The sequence below is a fragment of the Miniopterus schreibersii genome, assembly GCF_964146895.1.
Source record: "Miniopterus schreibersii genome assembly, chromosome: 8".
In the NCBI taxonomy this organism is placed as follows: Eukaryota; Metazoa; Chordata; class Mammalia; order Chiroptera; family Miniopteridae; genus Miniopterus; species Miniopterus schreibersii.
Genome location: NC_138109.1, coordinates 54,865,752 through 54,882,627, shown reverse-complemented (window position 1 = coordinate 54,882,627; position 16,876 = coordinate 54,865,752). Strand labels below are relative to the sequence as shown.

Genomic DNA, 16,876 nt, shown 5'->3' with positions numbered 1-16,876 from the left:
ATTTCTTTCTCTTTCCCTTGGCCAGGGTTTTCCAGGTGACTTTGGAGAGAGAGGCCCTGCTGGTCCTGATGGCAGTCCTGTGAGTAAACTGTGATGATCTAACCTTGCAATCTAACATCACCAAGGCTGCAAAGCAACTGTCCGCGCCCTCATCACCATATTCATGAATAAGCACTGTTGGCCAGATAGTTTCCATACCACTGTGCACATTCCAATTCGTAATTTTACGACATGGCAAATACACCAAAAATGTTTAATGAATAAACTGTATCTTGAGAGACAATCATTGAAATTATTTTGACCGCGTTAAATGTCACTGCTTAAGTAAAATATTAGAAATATATGATCACAATACTGACTTGCGTATTTGGAGGGGAAGGAGCCTTTCATGCCCATGAAGGTACAAACAAGCCTCACGTAGAAGTTTTCCGTTTGGTGATTGCTCTTTCAGACTCAGATGTGTCACTGATTAACCTTTTGAGTATTCTATAGAGAAGTCTCTATAGACTCCGATTAGGGAGTCACCATTCTAAAATGTGTTCAATTATATTTCCAAAGAATGATGATGGATTATTGTTTTTTTGACAGTAGGTAGAAATACCTTCACTTTTTGCCCTCAAAGAGCAGCCAATAAATTAGGGGATCCAAAAAGCACACATTTTTTTCATAAAATTTTCAGGTGAAATTAGAATCAACCACAAAATCCTTATAACCTAAATTAGGAATAGTTCCTATATTTAGACATATGTAAATTAGTAGTATTAGTAGTATTATGCTTAAAGTATTTGAAAATAGCTTCTTTTTATTTCTTTTTATAAATTATAACTGTATTAGCTTATTTAGTGAATTTAGCCAAAGTTCTGTTTGTTATAATGGTGTCTTAAGTAGAATGTTTACCATCTTTCTCTTGCCCATGATTCTGAGGAGCTTCCCATTTCAAGCATAGTAAAGTAAGAATTATTCACTTTCTTTAATACCATTTATGTCCAACTACTCACCACTTAATGACAGGGATATGTTTTAAGATATATGCATTGTTGGGTGATTTCATCATTGTGAAAACATCATAGAGTGCACTTATACAAACCTAAGTGGTACAGCCTACTACACACCTAAGCTGTGTCGTATACCACTGTCATATGTGCGGTTCGTGTTGACTGAATGTCATTATGTGCATGACTGCACTTGCATACCTAGTGCGAAGCCATCTTATTTACTATTTTGTCAGTAAAATGTACAAAAAGTTTGTTAGGGTTGGACTCCTAGAATATTTAAAACTTTTCTTTTTGAAATCTCTTTATTTAAAATATGTTTCTAGCAGAGCATTTTGAGTCCCTAAAAATCTTTAAAATGCAAGAATAAACTGGATATTTTCAGTTTATTGGTTTATAATTTTCTATATTTTATACTATGCTTTTAAGAATAAAATAATTTGAAATACAAAAAGAAGAAACAAAGACTCTTCTTGAACCTTGTAGCATGTAAGTAATGTAGCATTGACATGGAGTGGATTAAAAATTATCATAAAGTCTATAATGTTGAATTCAAAGACCATCACAAAGACCCATCACAAATTAACTGGAAAAATTACTGTTGAGAATTTAAAGTCTCTTAAATAATTTTAACAGTATTGGTAATTTCTTACATTTGTATAGTGCTTTACGAAAAAGTTCAAAACCTTTTATATATATGACAATTTTGTGATCTTTACAACAATGAGAACAAATACTATTCCTGTTTTATAACAAGAAAACTCATGTTTACAGAATTTAAATAGTGTACTTCAAAAGAGTTGATAGTGTTTTAAACCCTCTGAAAATACTCTTCTAACACTATATGCTGACCACCTGTCTTTTTATACAATATATGGGCTAGTGATATCTATAATGCTGATTACTAATGGGATTTATTCCCTTTATTAGATACTAGGAGACAGAAAGAGATCTATATCCTAGGCTGGGTGGCAGTACTAGCAGCCAAAGGCACAGAGTCAGGAGCACTTTTGAAGACTATAAACTGCTGCTGGAGTTTTGCACTTCTTAGGGGTTGCAGAAGAGTGTGGAAATTTTAGAAGTTAGCTGTAGAAGAAGTTAGAGTTGGATATATTTTTTCCAAGAAATTTTTGTGTTTATCTTTAGAAAATATGCTTAGTATTTCGGAATCATATTTAACCAATCATGCACATTTCTTTTACTTAGGGACTTGTAGGCAGCATTGGTCCTCCTGGATTTCCTGGGCTTAGAGTAAGTATCAAATATCATCATTCTTATAAAATATTTTCTTGTGTATTTATATTTGTTAGATATGTTTTAAAAATTTTTTAAAAATAAGAAATTTTAGTGTCATCATTTGATATCCAGCTTGGTCATGTGTAATTTCCTAATGCAAATTAGACCAATAGTATGAATTAAAAAATTATACTTTATGGTAAGCTGAAATAAATTTCTACAGATATATGTGTACATATGTATTTATGTTTATCTTATTAAATGTTACTGAATCAAGAACCAGTTTCTTCAAAAGTATAAGACATAGAACAGCTACTTCTTTTCTTTGAGATTGTCTTTCTGACCACCTAGTCTGGAGAGACACATAGTTCTGAACAAAAGAACATGGTAAAGGTAGACTTTATGGAATAAAATTGAATAAATGGTTAGGAAAACCATCCTGAACAAAAGGTAACAGCTGGACTTCACCAATACCATTAAACATTTTAATATCTAATTTATTTATTATACTGAAAATATAAGTGGCTATATTATTTGTCCACTTAATCAGTTTTTATGCATTGATTTCAATGCTTAGTTTCACTAGCGTGTCTGATGTAGGCAAAGCACAGTTTAGTATAAGCTATTCTGTGGAGGCCAAAACAATGTAGTCCAGGTATGTAGCTTTCTGATAATTTTAGATTATTCATTGGAGTAAACAGATTTCTACTTGTGATATATCTTCAGAAATATATTTTTCCCAGCCAAGCTAATGGTTAGTGACAGTGATATGAATTGCAGATATTACATATATATATTTAGAACTATATGCTTTAACATTTAGCTGAGCTAAAAGCAAAATTGACATAATTTATGAAATGTAAGGAGCCTAATGAAAATAGAACCTTTTAGCCCGGCCGGGCATGGCTCAGTGGTTGAGCATCGACCTAGGATCCAGGCGATCGGGGTTTGATTCCTGGTCAGGGCACATGCCCTGGTTGTGGGCCCGATCCCCAGTTGGGGGCATGCAGGAGGTGGCCGATCAATGACTCATCATTGATGTTTTATCTCTCTCCTTCTCCTTTCCTCTCTCTGAAATCAATAAAGATATATTAAAAAAAGAAAATAGAACCTTTTAAACATTTTAATATCTAATTTATTTATTATACTAAAAATATAAGTGGCTATATTATTTGTCCACTTAATCAGTTTTTATGCATTGATTTAAAAAGTAAACTATATATATCCATATAAAAGTGGGGCATGACCATGAGTAGAGATAAGATTTTTCTTAAAAATCAATTTAGAGCTTACTCTAATAGATGAAGTAGGTCATTAAGACTCCGGAGTTCTATGCCATGAATTATAGCTATAATATTTTAGCTTGAACTTGAACACAGGTTTTCTGACTTCAGATTTTATGTTCTTTTCCCACCTTAACTGCTCCAAGGAAGAAGGTGACAACTTGGCCAAAGGAATAAGTCAGGAGTTCAGTAATAGGAACTGTGGTAACAATCAGCATAACAAGTTTTAACGTGCCATTTTGGATGGCGAAAGTATAGAATTGAGAGTCAAAGAACCTGCGAGAGTCTAAGACATTTAAACTGTTCTCGTATATAATAAAACTAATATAATACTAATAAAAAAATTAGCAACAACAGCTTACTTTTATTTAGTATTTTCTATGTGTAGTCATATGAAAAATGTGTCATTTAATTCTCAGAACAACCCAAGCCCACTTAGTTTATAAATTGTTGAGCCTGGATTTGAAGCCATGTGATCTACACCCAGAGTCCAGTATTTACCCCTTGTGCTATACCACCTTCTTAAAACTTCTATTACCTTAAAATGTATACTATCTGTCATACAAGATTTTGTTAGGCTTCATGGGAAGCTTTATGTAAAGGTGGATCCCAAACGACCTCCCCCCCCCCCCGCTCAGAACTTAGAGTAGGGTTGAACCCATAGGCGGTAATCAATCGCCTTATCAATGGGGAGAGAAAAGAAGCAGGGGAAGGGAGCTGGACTCCAGAGATAGTGTTTGAGCCTTCATTTAACCTATTGGCGTTATGTTGGTAGCTCAAAAGCTTCTGTTATTACGCTTAAGATTAAGACCAAAATTCTTAGTGTGTCCCAAGATGTCTGGACTTTGTTTCTTGTCTGCATCTTGAGAACACAGTCTGTGCACTAGCACAGCTGCTCATCCTCAGGTGTCGGGCAGCCTCCCCACGCGATGGCCTTTGCACTTGTTTGCCTCCCTGAAACACGCTACCTCTACTTTTCTGCCCAGTGGTCAACTCTCATTCACTTTTCAGTCCCAGGACTGGGTACAGTGCCTGACACATGATAGTGCTCAGTCGTAATAAATGAGTTTTCTGTCCTTTCCCTTTCTGCACTCGCCCTTTGGTAAATGGAAGAGATACTACAGAAATTGGAATGGCTAATGACACTAACAGTCATCTTTGTAATCCTCATCTCTTCTACATCGATATAGATGGTACTGTGCACTTTGCAAAGTACTTTCACATACATATCTTACTTATAAGGTAGATAGAGCAAGTTTTACTCCCTCTATTTTATGTTTATTAAATTTTTAAATCAAAACAATGTGAGCACCTACTATGTGTCAAATGCTGAACTAGATGCTAGGCCTAAAAATATGAATAAATAAAGATTCCTGTTTGTGGCAACAATTATAATTTAATGACATAGAACTAAAAATAAGCAATATCATACAGTGTGATTACTGCTATTATGGACTGAAAGTCACTAACAAAGGAGCGGTTTGTGTTATCTCAGAGATTAAGAGTGGGCCTCACCAAGGAGATACCTTTCAAGCTGTGTCCTGAAAATTGTGCAAAAGTGGGGTAGAGTAGAAAAGGGCAAAGGGCTCTTAGGCAGAGGAATGCTGTTTGTTTATTTATTTATTTATTTATTTATTTAAATATATCTTTATTGATTTCAGAGAGAGGAAAGGAGAGGGAGAGGGAGAGATAGAAACATCAATGATGAGTCATTGATCGGCTGCCTCCTGCACCACTACCCCTGACTGGGGATCAAGTCTGCAACCCAGGCATGTGCCCTGACCGGGAATTGAACCCCGATCGCCTGGATCCTAGATCGATGCTCAACCACTGAGCCACTCCCAGCCGGGCAAGAATGCTGTTTAAATGCACAGAGAAGGGGAGGAATGGAACACTTGGGAAAGGAAAAGAGGAGTGGCAGGACTGTAGCCTAGGAAGTATGGGGCAGTGTGAGCAGAATGGCAGGAAGTGACATTTGGAAGATAACTGGGAAAGATGTAGAATTTTGTATTTTGTGTAAACAGTTTATCTGCTTGCCCAGAACTGCAGCCTCTGCTTTATCTCTCAGGTGTTCCCTTCCAGCACAGATAGTTTCTGACAAGAGAAAATACTGATTTTTCTAAATTATTTTTCCATGTAGTTGATTGTTATTGTCATTTGCTTTCTTAGTTGATGACAGTGATTATCTCCTGAGAGTGTTGGTAGGTATGGTGGAAAAGCCCAATATGGAACTTACAGTCTTTTCCTCAATGTACTCATTCATATGAACTCTAATTAGCCAGTGGCTGCTGTTTTTATATATAAAAAAACCAAAAAACCTATCCTTGGGTCTCTCCTTTTTTTTTTTTTTTAACGTAGTTTGACTCAAATGTTGTCTATTGTTTATCACAGTGTGGGAGGCTCTTCTGCTTCTGTTGCTATATCCCAGACACTCTCAGCTAAGCTCTCATGCAGGAAATTATTTCTTCTGTCTACTTCTCATGGCAGATAAGTGTGGTAGGTAGGGAGTGCTGAAGGACTGTAGTTTGTCTTTGTGGAACTAAAAATTTCTCTTAGCTTGTTATGGATATCTTTCAGGTAGTTTTACAGGAGTGGGATTTTCCACAGAACTTGACATACCACAGAATATTTGATGTTTCTTGGAAACTTCTATACCTATACCATTTTACTTTTTATTTATCTAATTTACTAAATCTTTTATAATATATATATTTTTTGATATCTTCCAAAATTTACTGTTATTTTGTGAGGGTTTTTTTTAGAGTCACTAAAAAGTTAACTAGGATATTATGCATAGAAGGTACATTTATCTGAAGGTGCCAGACTATGCAAAGTAATACATTTACTGAAATAAAAGTTAAGAATATTATACTGTCTGTAGAAGAAAAATAATCAGAAGACAAAGAAGTATTTGTTTATAAGATATTTCTTTCCATACTTACATAGGGGATTGCTGCATAATTTCTAAACAGATGTTTATTGAATTTTTAATACTATCATAAGTTTTAAATCTATGGAACTTTGAATAAACTAGCCTCTGTAATTATAAGAATAATTTTTCCTATTGACAGAATTTGTCAGTGATATATTAATATTGTATATCTCTTTATTAAGTTGAAAAGTATTATTCTCTGCCTCTCACATTTCCATATATTTCAGGATTAAGCATGTTGGAAATAATTTATCTTAGTTATATTTCACAGACTTTAGAACTCACCCAAAAGTAGAGTCATGTTTTCCATTCTGAAATTTGTGTTACATGAATGTAGACTGTTAGAAATGCTCCATTATGTTGGGAGATATTGTTCCAGCAATCACTCTATTTAATTTTATTTTTAAAGTTGATTACTTCCTCCAGTATTCAGTCCATACTTTATTTCAAAACTAGTATGTGCCAGTTATTATGTTGGGTCTGAGAGTTTTCAAAAGTGAGTAAAACATGCTTCTGCTCTCACAGAATGCACAGACTGGAAGACAAATAAAGTACAGGGCAGTATACTCAGTAGTGTAGTAGGACATTCCAGTAGAGGTGACCATATCTTCAAAGGCCTGGAGCATGTGATAAAGGAGAGCATTTCAGAAAATGGGAAACAGTCCATTGTGTCTAGAAAGCTGGGTTTGGAGGAGGGAGAAGTAAAGAAGCAGTAGGCACAAATGGAAGGAGATGACCCTGAAAGAGTTGATAGAAGCCTGGTAGTAAGGATCTGGGATGCTATCCTAAGAAATTTGGATTATAACTAAAAGGGGCAACATTATCAGGATCATCAAATACACCTTTAAAAGTTTGTTAATATTTTGAAGCCATAAAAGATAAGTTTAAACCAAATTTGTCTTTCAGGATGAATGATGACATGGTAGCCAGGCAGAGAGGTAGCAAGAGAAAGAAGTAAAAGGAAGGCGTCAGTGACACAAAAATTATACCTGGTCCCCAAATCATCTAGAGATGTCCACAAATTTTTCTAATTTTATTTTCAAATACCCTTATTGTTGCTATTGTCCTTTTTCTTCTAAGAAACCATGTTGAAGGAGTTTTTCTAACTCTCTTTGTGCAAGAGAGGATAGTGGTATTTATGTTTTTAAGGAATCTTGCATTGGAACACTAAACTAATAACCTTGACATTGATGACTTTTTCATATTATGCTCACAAATGTTAAGTGATGAATGAATGAGGTGAGCCCAGAAGAATAAAGATATTATCTAATTGGATAAATATTTCAAGGTGAATGTCATGGACATTAAGTTTTATAGGAACTCAAGGAAGGGAAGGATCCTTGTGGACTAGACCAGCATAAGAAGGGTTCAGGAGATGGGAGGGACTTTACTAAAGTTTGAAAGATGGGTAAAATTTCTAAATATGGAGAAAGAGGTTGCTGAAGAAAAGTACACCTGTGGGAGCTTAGTGAGATGAATTATTCTGGGTTAATCAATTAATTTTACCATACTTTCTTTCTAATTCTAGTGGGTATTTAATGGTACCTTTCTTTCTTATTGGTTTTCAGGGCAGTGTTGGTCCTGTAGGACCAATTGGACCTTCTGGAATTCTTGGCCCAAAGGTATGGTTCTATTTGCCTAATGGACATTTACCTTTAATTTCTCTATGATATCACAAAATATCACTTTTATTTTTTAGGGTCTTTCAGGGAATAAGGGCCAACCTGGAATCAAAGGTGATAAGGTGATTTAAATATTTACATTATCATAGAGTTAATTTCTTATCACATTTATTTTTTTTCTTTTGAACTGACATAATTTATAAAACATTTTGTTTTAACATATGGGATCTAATCTGCACTATCAATTATATAGTTTTTCTCAGAAGTAGGAAAAATAGAGAAGTTACTTTTTGTAACTAACATTTGCTTTCTTATAATACTGCCATGTTTGCAAAGCCTAACTGTCTTTGTATGAAATGTGCTTTCTAGGGTGAGCAAGGTGTTGCCGGAGAGCCAGGAGAACCAGGGTATCCTGGAGACAAGGTAACTTTTTTTTTTACCGTTAATTTTAAGCCAGTGAAAAAGTACAAATTCTTTAAAAAGAAAGGAGTATTTATTATTTTAACCATGTGTTTTGTTAGGATATGGTATTAATCTGGTTTTTACATGTCTTGTTTGCAACAGTTTTATCAATATTTTTAGAATACCTGCATGAATTCTTTTTAGTAGTTTGTAAATACAGTCACGTGCTGCTTAACAATGGGGATACATTCTGATAAATGCCTGTTAGGTGATTTTGTCTTTGTGTGAACATCATAGAGTGAACTTACACAAATCTAGGTAATATAGCCTAGTGCTGCTAGGCTACAAACCTGAACAGCATGTTACTACACTGAATACTACAGGCCATTGTAACACAGTGATCAGTATTTGTGTATCTAAACATAACAAACATAGAAAAGGTACAGTAAAAATATGTATAAAAGATACAAAATGGCAAACCTGTACAGAGGGCACTTGCCATGGATGGAGCTTGCAGGACTGGAAGGTGCTCTGGTGAGTCAGTGAGTAAGAGGGGAGTGAATGTGAAGGCCGAGGGCATTACTGTAAACTACTGTAGACTTTATAAACACTTTACACTTAGACTACACTAAAGTTACAAAACAACGTAAGATTAAATCAAGCACAAGAGAAAATAATACAATCAAGAGACTCAGTAAACACAAGCTGTATGCGGCTGCTGATATAGTGTACATACTGTTTTACAACAAACCTATTTTTTATAAGTAGAAAGAGTACACTCTAAAATAATGACAAAAAGTATAGTAAATACATAAACTAGTAACATAGTCATTAGTTATCATTATCAAGTAGAATGTATTGTACATAATTGTATGTGCTGTACTTTTATATGACTGGCATGCAGGTTTGTTTACACCAGCATCTCCACAAATGTGAATAATGCGTTGCACTATGATGTTAGGATGGCTATGCTGTCACTAGGGGATAGGAATTTTTCAGCTCCATTATAATCTTTTGGGACCACTGTGATATATATGATCCGTTGTTGACTGAAACGTCATTTTGTAGCGCACGACGGTAGAGGCACATCTACATTTTGTGTTATAATAGCTTTTCTCTTCCCTCTACTATTCTCCTCTTTTAGGGCACTACAGGTTTTCCAGGACCACCAGGCATGAGAGGAAAGCCAGGACCTTCAGTAGGTTTGAACTTCACTTTGCTCTTTCTGATTAAGGGAATGTACACCATGGCACCAACCTTGAAACTTGTTGGTGTTCGTAGAATATAAGAAGTGGTATATAAGCCTACCAGGCTGGAATTTTCTCTCTTAAGTTTTAGAATATGTAGCTAATTCCTCAAGTTTTCAGTTCATATTTATAGACTTTTGTATCTCACTCTCCCCAGCCCCTTATCTCAGGCCAAAACTAAGTTTCTGTGAGCCCTAAAGTCTTTGGTTGATCTATCATTCAACTAAATAATGGACTTTCAAGCCAGAAAATATAACATACTTTAAATAATATTTTAATTTTTCCAAATATCTGTTTCATTAAGAAACATTCTGAAAAAAAGATAACATGGCATACTCTCTTGTGGGTCCAAATATTCTAATTTCTTGTCTTTTTTAAACCCTTCTGCATCAATTAGTTGAGAAAAAAGGATACCTTATATTGTAGTTATCATGAAACCCAACAAATTTTAACCTAAAATGACTGAATAATTAAAATTATTTAAATTAAATGATTAAAACATGAGTTAAAAGTATCTCTGCATGTTAAAATCACAATTATTATTATAGTTAACATTTACTGTTTACAAAGTACCAGGCATTGTTCTAAGGTCTCTACCTCTAATTTAATCCTTATAATGATTATATGAAGTTGGTACTGTTAATATCTCTATTTTACAGATTATGGAAACTGAGACACAAAAATATAAATAACTTGCTCCAGGTCCCACAGTTAGTTGGCGGCCACCTGGGAAAACAGTTAATCACATATCAGAGCCCATGCTTTTAGCTGCTGTCCTACTGCTTTAGGATTTAACATTTTAAGGTTTAGCATTTTAATATTAATTACAGCTCTATGAACGTGAAGGTGATTGTAGATAGAAAAAAGTTATATATGAAATTATAATTCATTAATATAACATTAAAATATACAAATAAAAAAAAAAGTGTTGTTTTCTTGAGTAATTCATCATGTTCCCTCTAACTCCACCCTCCCATCACAGGGTTATTTTTGCATCAAAGGAAGCAGCATTAAGTTACAGAGCTTTATATACACCCTTCTTTATGACTTCTAACATTTCGTATACACCTCTCAGGTATTATTTAATCCAAAGAACAATATTTGGCACCTATTTGTCAAATGAAATGGTGGTGGTGAGCTTTGCTTTTTTTTTTTAAATATATCTTTATTGATTTCAGAGATAGGAAAGGAGAGGGAGAGAGAGAGATAGAAACATCAATGATGAGAGAGTCATTGATCGGCTGCCTCTTGCACGCCCCTGACTGAGGATTGAGCCCGCAACCCAGGCATGTGCCCTGACCGGGAATCAAATCTCAATCACCTGGATCCTAGGTCGATGCTCAACCGCTGAGCCACACCCGGCTGGGCGAGCTTTGCTTTTACTAGTTTATCACCCTGCAAGTGCTTAAAACCTAGAGAAAACTACCAATCTGTAGTTGTTAAGAAACATACTTTCCTTGAAACAGAGAAAACAATTATATTATATCTTATATCCTTTCTTATTTTTTAACTAGAAGCTGTTATCATTTATAGAGGTTTACTTAATCATTACTGAATTCTGTAAGTTACTTGAAAACTCAGGGTTTTTTTGTTGTTTTTTGTTTGTTTTGTTTTGAATCCTCACCTGAGGATATTTTTTCCATTGCTTTTTCAGAGAGACTGGAGGGGGGGGAGAGAGAGAGAGAGATACATTGATGTGAGGGAGCATATCAATTGGTTTCCTCCCGCTCAAACCCCAATTGGGGTGAGCCTGCAACCAAGGTATGTGCCCTAGGCTGGAATCGAACCCGGGACCCTTTGGTCCTTGGGTCAATGCACTAACTACTGAGCAAAACTGGCTAGGGCAAAAAACTCAAGTTTTTTTAATGAGAATTGATATTCAAGGAAACTTGCAGTTGAAATTTTTAAAAATGAAAAATTATTTGAATAACAAATAAAATTATTCCACTATTTATGTTTTTAAATATATGGTTGTCAAACAACTTTTCTGAAAACAAAAGCCTAGGGTATTGTTATTTTTTCCTCAAAGCTTACATATTTAGCTTCTTGTTTGGATGTGTCCACTAGAGGGCCCCAATGAGAACTCCATCTCAATCTTTAAGAAAGGTACTTGTTTCAAGAATTTAAGACTCCTAGATACTGATGCTGATGAATTGTGATTTTGCTTATTTAGGAGGACTTAAATAAACTTTTGCATAATATTTTATTATGTTTACCCATATTTGATTGCAGTAGTTGTGTTGCGTACTCTAACACTGTATAAGAATGGACTTAGTACCTATTGAAGACTGTGCTTTACTTCTGGGGAAGTGGATAAACCTATGCTGTATACTGCAATTTTATTTTATTTTATTTTATTTTATTTTATTTTATTTTATTTTATTTTATTTTTATTTTATTTTATTTTATTTTATTTTATTTTATTTTATTTTATTTTATTTTATTATTTTAATCCTCACCTGAGGATATTTTTTCTGTTGCTTTTCAGAGAGAATGGAAGGGAGAGAGAGAGAGAGAGAAACATTCACGTAAGAGAAACATATCAATTGGTTTCCTCCCACAGGCTCCCCGACTGGGAATCGAGCCTGCAACCAGGTATCCTTTAGTCCGAGGGCCTACACTCTAACCACTGAGCCAAACTGACCAGGGCTGTATATTGCAATTTTACATAATCTGGAGTCTATTTAAGTCAAATTTGAAACTCACATAGAAATTTAATATGACAAAAATAATGAATTCAATAGTTTTTCTTATGAAAACAAGGGTATCTGACTACTGGCCTTTCCCACTCTATGCTTTTGTCTCTTGAGAGCATTGCTAGTTCTCTCTAGTCTCAGGCTTTAGCCCCACTTCTCTTTCCTCTGACCTTCCTCTCCAGCCCTGATTTCACATTGCTACCTGAAAGTCACAAAATGGCTTCAGAGCTATTGAAATTAAATCCTCAAAGTTTTAATTAAAGGATCAAAAGCATCATCCAGGAGAGGCGAGAGGATGTGAAGGGAACAATTAATGGTTATAAAATTGGTTAACGTTTATTGAGTACTTTCTATGTGCCAGGCACTGTGCTTAGCACGTTACTGTATTATCTCACTTCATCCTCACAGTAACTGTGTAAGAATGTTAGTAATGTTATTCCTATTTTATTGATGAGAAAACTGAGACTTAGAGAAATTAAGCAACAAGCATTTAAACCCAAATGATTCTTAATTACTTAATCAGGCCCCTCACAGTGTCAAAGGAGAGAGGAATTTCCCAAGACAGTCCTAGGACTGTGCTTACTTACGAAAGCAGTTCTTTCTCTAGAGTTCCGTTGAGTCAAAATGTATTGTCTTATCTCTGCTAACGTGCAGACACGCACAGTTTTTTTCTTGATTTGAGCACTTAAACCATTGAATTATTTGTATGCCTAACACTAAAGAATAAATATATATTACATCCAAACACATTTTATTTAAATAAGTTTCCACAGTCATGGTTACAAATTAAGTCTTTCTGAATAGTTGTTACCACTTTGTTTGACAATATATTGAGTGTTGTTTGCTGAAATGTCATTACAGCTTTGTGTGGCATAATATATTGTGCTGTCTGCTTGCCATATGTCTTTTTCCCTTTTAAATTGTATTCATTAAATTAATGTTTATACTGTTATTTTCTCTCTACCCCATTTTAGGGCCAAACAGGTGACCCAGGACCCCAAGGACCATCCGGCCTTCCAGGACCAGAGGTAAAATGTCTGTGGGAAGATGATAAATTTGAAAAATAAAAATTATAGAAATTAAATTTTATTGGTAAAACATGTTTTTACGTACTAGGCTTAAGAAAGATTCTCTTTAAAGTTTACATCTTTGTAAGTAGTTTGGATTAAATTTTTTCTGTTATGTCAGGAGATATGCAACAGTTATCTCCCCAAAATAGAAAAGATATTATTAGCTACATTATAGTCCTGATTCTACCACAGCTGATTTTTTTGTTCTGCACAACTATTAATAACACATATTAATATGGGGCTTGAAATAAAATTTCAAGACATAAACTCCACTGAATTTTTAATGCAAATGCTTCCAGTTTTTGCTATATGCAGATACCATTTGGATCTCATATCCTAGAATAAGTACAATTAAGTCTGTGTGGTACATATATCAGATTTGCTTGTATATTCTTTGAAATTTTGGCTTTGGCTTAATGCTTGGTGTGCAGTGGCTTTTTCCCCTTGCAAGCCTACAACATAGAAAATAAGATTCTGAGATGAAACATTTGAGATTTTAAAAAGTCATTTAATAAGTCGAAGATATTACCCCAGGGAGCTTAAGCTCCTGAAGCTCACTCTAGTTCAGAAATGTAAGTAAAAATATATACATCTATACACATAGATATATACATACACATCCAATTCAGAGTCAGAGATGCAGCAGTGAAGCTGAGAAAATGAAGTTTTGGCTTCAGAATACGTAACTCAGAGCAGTAAAGTTCCCACAGTGTCAGGATAGTTGGCGGCATCTCTAGGAAAAGCTCTGTGCTGACGCTTTCTCACTCTCTCTGTAAAACACAAGATCTACTTCTTACTCCACAGCTGCCTTTCAGAGTTGGCTGGTTTCTTTAACAAATGTCTATTTTTACTTATTGTCAAATTTTAAACACATTGGATATTGATAGCTCAAAACTCTAAAAAGTTACATTGTGAACCTACTTTTATTAATAGGGAGATGATAGGAGGTATAACACAGCAATATATAGATGTCATCATTCTGGGAAGAGGAAATTGTTATGAGTAATTAAAACAATTATTAGCAGATAATTAAAGCAGTAATCAACAGATTAATGTAAGTTCATCTCTTTTATGAGCTTACATTCGTTTAATCATTTCTTATGAAAATCTTCCTGGAATGAATCTTGTTCACCTGTCTTCTCATGCTGAGGATACAGAACACAATTTATCTTCTATTATTTTTAAAGGCTGTTATTATGAACATGGATTATTCTGTTGTCACTTCAGTTATAGACGGTGTGCACACTAGGAAGGATGGTGTCACCTCCTTGCTTTCAGTATGGTTTTGGAGCATTTTCTTTTTTTTATAAAGCCAGGTTAAAGGATACATGGGCCATGTTTCTACTTAATGCTCGGTCTTCCAGAGAGTTGCCTTTGAGACTTTATGATTTGCAATCACCATTCAAAGCATCGTCACATTGTCTTTGCTTTCTGCACTTCTAGTACAAGGTCCTGAGCCCTGGCCTTGTCAGCCTGTGTCCGTTTGTCCTTCTCACCTGTATTACAGTTTTTCATGGGGCTGACGACGTAACCTGTACTCTCAAGAATTGATGCAAGGTTGTTTTGGGAAATGGGGCCTCGTCCAAAGATTCTAACTTCTTCTTGAGCATAAGAATATACCATGTAGGCAGTCATATATTAGGCAACACTTTTATCCAAGACTTTCTCAACGTTAGGCTTTTAAGAGAATTGCAGGTCCAAGAATTTAAAATAGTATGTTTAATACTATAGCAAGCCTGGAAAGTTTCTACTTGTACAATAAATGGATTTTCTCAGGGAAAAAGGTCTTATATGTTGTGCTGAATTTAAGACTTTATCCTGTAGGCAATGGTCAGAGATTTTTCAGCAAGGGAATGAAATGATCAGACTTGTGGTTTTGATATATGTGTAACAGGAGCAAAGGTAAAAAGGGAGAGGGAGAGGTCACAAGACTAATTAAAGGCTATATGAGAGGATAGTACAAGGCCAGAGCATTAATGATGAAAGCCTGTGACAATAAAGAGAAAGGAAATAATTAGGAAATATAATTCACAGCACTCAAACCACTCAGTTCAGTTTATTCCCTTTGTGTAAGAGAGGAACAAAAGACACCTTTAATATTTCTTGCTTGCACAGTAGGGTAGAATGTGGATCACGATTTTAAAGCCAGAATCAAAAGGGAGGAGAATGATAGGTGGGTGTAGATGAAGCTTCAGCTTTGAATTTGCGGAGCTCAAGTGCCTGGAGGACATACAGGAAATGAGTCTTCTAAGTACATAGAAAACTGTAGGCCTAGAACTCAGAAGAGTAAACTAGAGATACATGTTTGTATAGTCACCCACATAGAACTATTAGATGAAGCCACTGTAGGAGGTGAAATCATTTAGGGAGGGTTTATGGAAAAAGGTACAAAACTATGACACTGGGTCATCACCCCCAGAAGGATGCAGTGTCTGCCTACAGTGCGATTTAAGTTTTAAAATGACAATATAAGGGCATTAAAATAAACTTTGGTAACTTAAAAACATGCAGAGAATTAACAATCACAATGGAAATTAGAAAATATTTGGAAATAAATGAGAACAAATCACTATGAAAATTTGAGTGTTGCACCCAGAGGGAAATTCACAGATCTCAACAAAGGAAGGAAAGTCAGGAATAAATGAGTTATGCATAGCACAAGGGTAGGAATTTGTTTCAAAAGGATAAAGAAGTTGAAAGATAGACTCTTTTTTTCTGTAAGTAGGAGACTAAGTCCCAAGAGTAAGGACTGTGTGCATGCAGAAGGTGGGCACTTGAGGAGTTCTGTGGAGAGTAAGCAAGGGAGTAACGGAACTAATAACATAATTATTATAATAATTATGAGTGGTGTTAAGAACTCAGCTGAGATGGAAAAGCCATTTTCCTAAAATATAGCTACAAAGTCCTGTAAATTTTATTGGAACTGGATTGCAAATTTGAGCCTGAACTTTCTACTGGCCAAAACAATGAAACTTGATCAATCGTATGATTCCATTCTCCCTTGGATAAAAACACATTGATTGTTCAAAAGAAGGGCAGCAATTCATGGTATTATGTTATTTCCATCTGCAAATAAAGATTTATATCATAATGCCAGAGTACAATTCAGTAAAAGTAATTGCACTAGGGGCCAAAATCATGAGTGTATACATCTGTGATAGTTTTTGTTAATTTTTGGTTGATAAAATGTTAATATCTGAAAATTTGGAATTAATATCTTCTAGATGAGAATCGAAGAGTTAGCCTGAGTATCTTGAGCGGATTACTTGGAGTTTTTAAATTGTGAATGTGATAGTGTATATATTTAATTTTATCTTTTTCTAAATGGCTTATCAGCTGTCCCAGAAACATTTATTAAGCAATTTGTCCTTGCTTCAGTGATTTTAAAATGTTGCC

The 16,876-nt window shown here is 34.9% G+C and overlaps 1 protein-coding gene across 1 annotated transcript in view; it reads left to right on the top strand.

The window, feature by feature from the left end:
• COL24A1 (collagen type XXIV alpha 1 chain) overlaps nt 1–16,876 on the top strand; it is a 250,825-nt gene that overhangs the window by 80,454 nt on the left and 153,495 nt on the right. The window contains exons 14-20 of the mRNA XM_081145974.1: nt 26–79; nt 2,199–2,243; nt 8,012–8,065; nt 8,143–8,187; nt 8,435–8,488; nt 9,612–9,665; nt 13,385–13,438. Coding sequence (XP_081002100.1) covers nt 26–79; nt 2,199–2,243; nt 8,012–8,065; nt 8,143–8,187; nt 8,435–8,488; nt 9,612–9,665; nt 13,385–13,438 — 360 coding nt within the window. The remainder of the gene's footprint in view (nt 1–25; nt 80–2,198; nt 2,244–8,011; nt 8,066–8,142; nt 8,188–8,434; nt 8,489–9,611; nt 9,666–13,384; nt 13,439–16,876) is intronic.